At 33.2% G+C, this 8,684-nt stretch overlaps 1 protein-coding gene across 3 annotated transcripts; it reads left to right on the plus strand.

Moving 5' to 3' along the window:
* Positions 1-377: 377 nt before the first annotated feature.
* On the plus strand, positions 378-8,478 carry LOC128179707 (BLOC-3 complex member HPS1-like). Of its 3 annotated transcripts, none has more exons than XM_052847239.1 (16): positions 378-576; positions 1,043-1,195; positions 1,468-1,589; positions 1,737-1,845; positions 1,970-2,121; positions 2,526-2,754; positions 3,080-3,122; positions 3,496-3,629; positions 3,870-4,017; positions 4,817-5,016; positions 5,271-5,435; positions 6,201-6,313; positions 6,663-6,854; positions 7,312-7,444; positions 7,624-7,737; positions 8,129-8,478. In XM_052847239.1, the coding sequence occupies exons 1-16, from the start codon at positions 466-468 to the stop codon at positions 8,384-8,386; spliced, it is 2,376 nt and encodes a 791-aa protein (XP_052703199.1). In that variant the 5' UTR covers positions 378-465; the 3' UTR covers positions 8,387-8,478. The 3 variants fall into 3 exon arrangements, with proteins under 3 accessions (XP_052703199.1, XP_052703201.1, XP_052703200.1); XM_052847241.1 differs by having other exon boundaries at positions 4,820-5,016; positions 8,129-8,477; XM_052847240.1 differs by having other exon boundaries at positions 3,873-4,017; positions 8,129-8,477.
* The last annotated feature ends 206 nt before the right edge of the window (positions 8,479-8,684 follow it).

Consider the following 8,684-nt stretch of genomic DNA (forward strand, 5'->3'; position numbering starts at 1 on the left):
GATATGGGGGTTTATCAATTGTATCTTTATCTTCAAATCCTGAAATAAAGAAGAAAATTTCGATCGAAAATTGTCTTTTATTATGCTGTCATTTCTATCAGCATAAAATAATTGTAAGAATCTTAATTTACCTCTTCCATCATCTTGCCATTTGTTTACTATTTATTTTCGTATTATTTGAAACAGCAACATATTGTTAGTAATGTAAGATTTTCGCACAATTACACAAATTCAATTAAATTGGTTCTATAAATATTTGACAATAGATATGATGTCAAGTTTGGAGAGGGAGTTTTTATAATACGAAACTAACAATATAATTCCTCGTCTTCTCGGTGTTTATTTTAAGAAGTTTTATACAAAATTATAACAAAAATCAAACTTACATTGAGTCTAAAAATGATGGGGGATGATCCCATGACCAATTTTTTCCTGAACTTGTAAAATGCGGCGAAAATAGCAATAATGAGAGGATTTGTGGTTGTCAACAAGATAAACGACGTATTCTACCTGGATTGCGACACAGAGTTTACAAACCACATCAATGCACAAGCTGTAGAACAAGGTTTACTCGAGGTGAGTCAGTTGCCCTGAGTTGGTCATTAGACGTATCCATGCAGATAAAATCTTAATAAAGTAGAACTAACTATCAATGACAGTTTTATGCTTTAGCTTATATGCACTGGAAGCTCAAATCCATCGGTTCTTAATCTTAATAATGGTTGTTTAAATTTATCATGCAAATGGTGGGACTATTGCTATGAGTACAGCAATACACATTTACTTAATTGATCGGATTGACAGAAAACATGATAATCAGGCCATGATTCGAACCTAGCCACCCCTCTCCCTCCCCTGAACCTGAAGACAGAATCACTATCAAGTGAGCAGTGCTGAGGTACTCTCATTCGCCTGTTTTGGACATTCAAGGACACGGATCATTCAAGAGACGAATGGAAAGGGGGAACCATAGAGATAAAATGAGTTTCAGTGGCTTCATAAATTATTGTAAGTCATCTGTCAACTTATATTTTTTTTAAAGGCTGGTAACTATGACACAAAAATTCTGGACCCAAGCATGGTCATGCAGTTGTTTTCACCGCTGTTTATGTCTCAGTGGTTTCTCATTGAGCAAAGAAAGAACCCATGTACATCGATCACATGTGAAAATGGATTTATATTTGTTTTCAAACAGGTCAGTTTACTGTGTTGTGTGAATTATTTGAATTTATTTTAAAAATACGATATAATCTTCTTCTTCTTCTTCTTCTTCTTCTTCTTCTTCTTCTTCTTCATATATATAATCTTCTTCTTCTTCTTCTTCTTCTTCTTCTTCTTCTTCTTCTTCTTCTTCTTCTTCTTCTTCTTCTTCATCATACTAATTAAAATATATTAAATGCTTTAAACTGTATTTAAATTATGCTCCTCATGAGTCAAAGGACTGTATACACATTTTATCTATATTAGTTGGAGGATTTGTTGATTGTTGCAATCAGCAGAGAGAAACCAGACACAGAACAGTTCTTAAGTAAGAAGATTGGTGTGTTTATACGTGTTGTTGAATTTCTATTTGGACCAGTTACAAATGAGTGAGTTCTATCGTGATTTATAAGGTTGTTTAACATTTCTCACACAATGATAATTGATCACAATTCTTCACAACTTGGTTTTCATAAACAAGAACAATTACCGGTACATAACTTTGATTTTTGATAAATGACAATCATGTGTTTTAGAATGGGCTACAGTGTCTTCTGCAGAAGAAGCGACAGGTGGACATTTTTACAAAATCTAATGAAAACCTGGGAACTGTTGAGAAAGGAGGAACATTCCTTTCTTGTTGAGGTAAGTTTTCTTGATATTAGTTTAAGGTAAAGAGATATTTTGCAACTGTTTAATGTCAACGGTGATGTTAAATTCATTGATGGCAAGATAGTGGTGTGATGTAATAACGTTGAGAATTTTTCAGGCAATAGAGAGACTGCATGTAAATCAACTTGTAAATGAAAAATGTATGGAAAGTTTGGAGTATGCCATGAGCCGGTTACAGAGTGCTGGAGAGAAAAACATCCATCATGCATTGCTGGTTGTCAACAGCAAACTGTTATCCCTTTACTCAAAGTAAGATGAATTACTGGGAAATCATTTACAATGTAATTTCATGGGGGCCAATTTTCATGGATTGTGGAGTTTTTGTTTGTGGGGATGTCATTTCATGAATGCATCAGTTTTCAGTTTCAGTAGGAAAACTAAATCCTGTATAATTATGTTTAGTTTTTATTGAGGATGAATGCTACCCATGAATAGCATGAAAATTGAACCACCACGAAGTCTAATGATTCCATGGTAATTTTAAAAAGTGATTAATGAGTATGGAGTTGTTAAGCATGATCTTACTGAACAAAATCCATAATGTAGCATCAATATTGGGGTTTAGGGGGATAGGGGTTGTTGGAGTAATTGATATCTCTATAAAAAAAATTCTTAAAAATCTTTGAAATAATTACCGGTATTTATTTTTTCAGTCGAAATGCACCATCATTAGCTGAGTCCGATGTTTTATGCACCATCTTGTTGGCACGTCTGTTATTTCCCACCAATGAGAAGTTAGAGGATTTGTTTTCTTATCGTAAGCCAGACGACAGTGGGTCTACTACGGAGGAAATGAAATCGCCTGCTTCCATTACAGTAACGCCACCTCTTGAGAGATATGAAAGCGCTGTAGAGGGAGATGACTCATTGGATGAAGACAATGTATATTGATTAATTCTTTTATGTTTAAATTAAAAGATCTTTAATTACCCGTAATGATTACTTAGAAAAGTGAGAAAAAAATTGACAAAAACCTAAAGGTATTCATAGAGAAATACTTCCTGATATTTGGTGTAATTCTTGTCCTTGAAAAAACTTTACAATCAAATTAAAAGAATATACATGTGTTTACCAGTTTTTGTCAAAAATTAAATAATTGACTTTTTAAAAAAATATATTTTGATCAGCAAAGCATGCTTTAGGTTCTGGTATGTAGAAATCTTGTTACATTGTATAATATGTAACAAATATTTTTTTCCCTTTTCAGTACCTAAGTGCAACAGAAACTATAACTAAAACAAAGTTGCCAGGTAAACTTAGTGTGTATTCTTTGAAACCAGTAGTAATACATGTACAGTGGTCTCTTGTTCTTATCATATAAGGGTCACACTGATTTATAAGTCTTCATATTTTGCTACCTGTCCAGTATATCTAACATAAACTTACATATACTGTTAATATCAAGATTTTTTTTTATATTTTTTTTTGCAAAATTGGGGAGATGCAGTAATGAAAAATGTTGAATAAAATCAATCTTATTTTAAAGATTGTATATATTCATCAAACCTTTCTGGGGAATAAAAAAAATTCCCCTTAAATGGTATTGCAATATATGAATGCATTTTGATTATCTCCACTTGGATTTATGGACTTCCATTTATTGATACTGATTCTGATTGACAGAGAGCCCTTATCCTGCTGTCTCAGAACATGTCACTGAGGAGGAGACACCCACAGCAGAACCTAAGGGGACCGACATGATGGGGGAGGGATTCGCTACCCCCGATTCTGCCTCACCTGTCACAGACATCCATAAGGTAAGATTACAACTTACATAAAAGTAGATCACAGATCTGCTATAAGGCTTATTATGTTCTCTTTGAAAATGACTACCCTGGTATGTTTTTGTAATTTTTATGAAATGGTGACAAAGTTTTGTTTGATGCATGTTCTATTAGAATTAAGTTAAACAATTTATTGTACTTTGAAACATGATGTAAAATCAACTTACACTGTATGTCATGACATACAATCAGTGTCAGACCCTATTTTTTAAACAGCTGATAAAAGACAATACGGGGAGACTGACACCTGTGGGTAGAAGTCGTAGTCGGACTTTTGATGGAATGATAACTGGGCGGGTCACCCCGGGGCCGGGCAGGGCCAGGAGTAGGAGTCTGAATGTGGACCAGCAAGGGCAGAGAGGTGAAAATATTTAAAGCAAATTTCATTGTTAGTTTCTCGAGCCAAAAATTTCCTAGTATAATGTGATGAGCAGGTATTTTTGGGTTTTTTTTGCGCAAGATTTGCAATTGGAAACAAATCAATTTTTATTTATCAACAAAAATTGATCAAAGTGGTAGCTAGCAGTTGGCCTGATGCAGCAGTGCCTGAGAAACAAAACATTAATTTTGTTTGCCTTATAATGAATAATTTTGCATTGAAATCCTTGGTTAACTAGCATATACAGTAAAACACGCTTATAACGATGATGGACAATTTTGCTTTGTTATAAGCATCATTCGTTATATCCGTCAAGTTTTCAACATGTAATAAAGTCACCTGGAATGGAAATCACTTCACTGTAAATGTCAATTTAATATAAGTGTGTTCGCTATACCAAGTTTTACTGTTTACAGTTGCTTAAATCTGGAGATAGTAATTCATATTTATAACCAGTATAGTCATAACATGCCAAAAAGTTTACAAGCATCAATTTATTTCTGCATATGCTTCTTAGCGGATACCATTCAATGAAAAAAACCCAATTACTTTAGTTAACCTACAAGTGTGCATTTTGAAAATTGGTCTAAACAAAAACATTGAATAGCCTTGAAAATACAAAAAGCCTTGAAATACAGTTAAAGATCTACCGGTACATTAAATTTTCATAATTTATTATTTATTCATGAAGGTTTAAGTAAATAAGTTTGAAGCAACACAATTTTGCTTAAACAAATAGCACTGCCACATTAATGATAGATACTATATATATATGTGACAGCAGACATGCCATCAATTCAACGAAGTTCCTCCCCACTGCCAAAAGGGGAGCCCATCCAGCCTGTGTCCCCAGTAATCCGCTCCAGTCCGGATCACATCCGTCAGACGGCCTTCCTGTCCACCCAACTATGCAACTTCTACCCTTATCAACTAGATTTTGTCCAGATATTCCCTGGCATGGTCATAGTTCTGCTGAGTGAGGTATGTTGATTACACATATAGAACAGCATATTTTTACAAGGGAAAAGTTTAGAGATAAACTTCTCTTTCTCTTTTAAAAAATGATACATTATCATATTGAAAGAAAATAGATTTGAATATTCATAGAAATGTGTGGGGTATAAAAGAAAATTTTTATGTTGTTGTTAATGAACTTTTACAGTGTTTGTAATCATTGTTATCACCATTTGAAATTTAACCACACAATGTACATGTTTAACCATTCGTATTTTAAGATACCCAGAGCCAACCATGCTAGTAGTTTATGTCAGTTGCTAAGGTTACTGACTGACCTCTTGTCAGGACAGAAATCTCAAGTTCAGAGGGTTCAAGGACATGTTCTGTATGACCTAATAAACACCCTTCTCGTCAAACTGGCGACAGCTATGAAAAAAGCTAAGGTAAGACTCTTTTGTTTAGAACAAACATTCTGTCAATGAGAGATTACAATTTATTGTTGTGATGATGTTTGTTAACATAGGATATTTGTTACTGAAATTCAGTAAAATGATTTGTATTGGTAATTTGATGTCAAAATAGAATATGTTCTGTATATAGGGAAATATTCGTCCTAGTTTTATTTTCGTCTTTCGCCCTCATTGTCAGTGGGCAAATTTAAGACTGCCAATGTAAATTGTAATGAGACAGAGTTATATCTTTGAACATGACAGTCACTGTGTCTAGGCAAATTTAAGATGAGCGAAACTGTTTACAAGTTTAGAGGGGCAAAAATAACACAGGGCGAAAATAATCCTGTATACAGTAGCAGTACGTTTCAAATTCACATGTAAACATGCATGCCAACACTTTCAGATCTTTTAAAAAGAAAGGAACATTTAAAGATTTTTGATAAAAATGTTCAGATTAATGGAACAATGATGTGTCAGAATGAAGGAATTAGACCTACAGGTTTTGGTATACATGTAGTTCTGACATTGCTAAAATTTTAATGCAAAAAAATGAATTAAAGGAACAGTAGATGGCATCATACTTTTTCACCTCTGATTTCTTTTATGGATGCCCTTTACCTTTAATTTGCATTTCATATAAAAATTTTCATTACAAAACCCTATGATGCATGTGAGATTTATCAAGATACTAAATAACTAATGACTCAGGAAAACAACATTTATCTCTTTCCTAAACTTTTTTGGTGTAACTTGCAGGGCAACATTGAGAGAATTTTAGAGGACATACGGAAGAGATGGGATAATGCTGAGTTCAAATCTTCTCTGCTGTCTTATCTAGAGCAAGGGGCAGGGACAGAGATCCCACCTGGGTAAGAAATTAATATATCCCTGTATTATATATCGCAGCACCCACCTATATAACAAAATGCAATACAAGATTGATCTTATTAAAATAAGATAACACATAAGAACGGTAGTCATATCTGTCAGTATTTCTCTATTGTAGTTTTTTCCAGACCATAAGTCAAATTAGGGTGTCAAAAATGGTATTTAGTACCCTTTAAGTTAATTTCCAATGTTTATTTTTTCTTGTGTACAAGTTATGATTCAGAATTGGTCCTTAATTTTAGAAAGTTGAATACTACCATTGAAAAATATATTTCATTGTATAAGAATTTGAATTAACTTTGACTTATGAATACTTTCAAATTTTTTCAGTGCAGAGAGATCTTTGACTGGCCTCCATAGGAAGGTGAAGGAGTTATTCCTACATCTGTACCTTTATCCTTATGACATTCCACCAGCTGTCAGTCAGGCCATGACCTCAATATGTGAAAAAGCCAAGGTCAAATTGTTTGACTACAAGGACTACCTGTCTGTGAAGTCACAAAGAAATATTGTGATGACCTCGTATCCTTTCAAAGGTTTGAAATGGTATTTTATATCAGGAAAAATTATTAGCTCTATGAAATTACTTATATGTTTATTTATTTACGTATCAGAGGTTTAGGAAGTAGAGTAGGAATGCTCAAGTCTCAGTCTATCTTTAATAATCAGTGTTCTCTCTATTACCTCTAAAAGGTGCTTATATTTAATGACATTAAGTATGGTAGTTAGTAGAAATGAAAAAATAAAAAAAAACCCAGTAAAATTGGCAAGAAGTATAAAAACATTAGTTAAAACAACATAGACATAGAAATAATGTGTAAATAATACTAAAATTTACCTGATATTTTTCACAAAATTAAATGAATTCATGCTGAATTTAGACATTGTATTTCATTGTTCATTAAGTTTTGTTTAATGAGTTTAGATTCTTGAATATGAATTATTTGTGTACTGAAGAGACTATCCTTATCAGAATCAGATACCTTGATGCCTTCCCTGGACTGGTTCACTTTATTTACATAGACAGGAGAACCAATCAATTGACAGCTCCCTCCCTCAACATCACTGCTGAGGGAGAAAATCATGATGCCACCCAGTTTTTAAAAGACAAAGTAAAATCCTGCAATTTATTTTTGACTTATTATAAGTGTAATCTAATGTTTTATAAATTTTTTTCAAGACTTATGAAAATTTTTTAATGCAGCATCAAAACTTGGATATGTTCTTTCCTAGCATTTCCAAATCTGAATGCACATACCATCTTATTCATAGGTTATATTATTTTTTTTAGATTTGGAATATGACATGTTGGGTGTATGGAAAACTTGCAGAAGGGGTTACAGTGGCGACTGCTAGGGAAGGAGATTACCATTACTCATATTTCATGTGGTTCACAGACTACCAGGTTATATACTGTTTTTATATTTTTCAAAATAAAATCAAATGTCAATGTCTTAAGATGGCTGGATGGTCATAGCCATATTGAGACTATTTTAATCTCCTTGAAAAGAAAAGTTCTGTAAAAAGATGTATTAAACATTTCAAAGCTGAAATATTTGGAATTTTCTTTACTTAATTGATAATTTTTTTTGATAGCTAAAAAAAGCCATATCTGAAAAAAAAATTAAGATAGAAGTGATGGGTACTTTGTTGACCACTGAGCCACAATAGCAATAGAATGAATTTTGGGCAATATGTTCGTAATAGTAAAAAAACGCCTGATAACACAAACAATATGGAATTAATGAATCATTCTTATTCTGTTCTATTACATGTAAAATCTACTTCTTTGACAGGGAGCGCCAAAACAAATCCAAGAGGCGTACCAGGAGGGGGACATCAGCATTCCGCCAGGCATTTTGTCTGGACAGTTTTACAGCTCGCTGAAGAGACACTGTTTTCCAAACTGTCTTCCTGGTTCTGTGAATTGTTATGAACTAATCATGATGCATGTAGGACTGGTCAATGTGCAATATATTTTTACTCACCGACAGATGCTGGCCAAACAATTCTTTGAAGCATCTGGAGACACACAAATGAATTTAGTGCTGTAGTTCATGTGCTTGTATGTATGTAAATTTAATTATACCTTTTCCGGAATAAATGTTATATACAGAAAGTAACAAGATTAATTACATTAAGTTTCTTTTTATTATAGGAGCATTTACTGTACTGGAAAACATGATAAAAAAAGACGCCATTTTGAAATAAAAGGCGGCCATCTTTATAATGACCAAAACTTGAATGGCCAGCGATATTTTTATTCAAATAATGTTCAAGAAACCTTCATGCAAAATTTGATGCTTGTCTCCTCAAGTGAAATATTTTCCCCACTATCCGCTACACTATATT

The sequence above is a fragment of the Crassostrea angulata genome, chromosome 4, assembly GCF_025612915.1.
Source record: "Crassostrea angulata isolate pt1a10 chromosome 4, ASM2561291v2, whole genome shotgun sequence".
NCBI classification, from domain to species: Eukaryota; Metazoa; Mollusca; class Bivalvia; order Ostreida; family Ostreidae; genus Magallana; species Magallana angulata.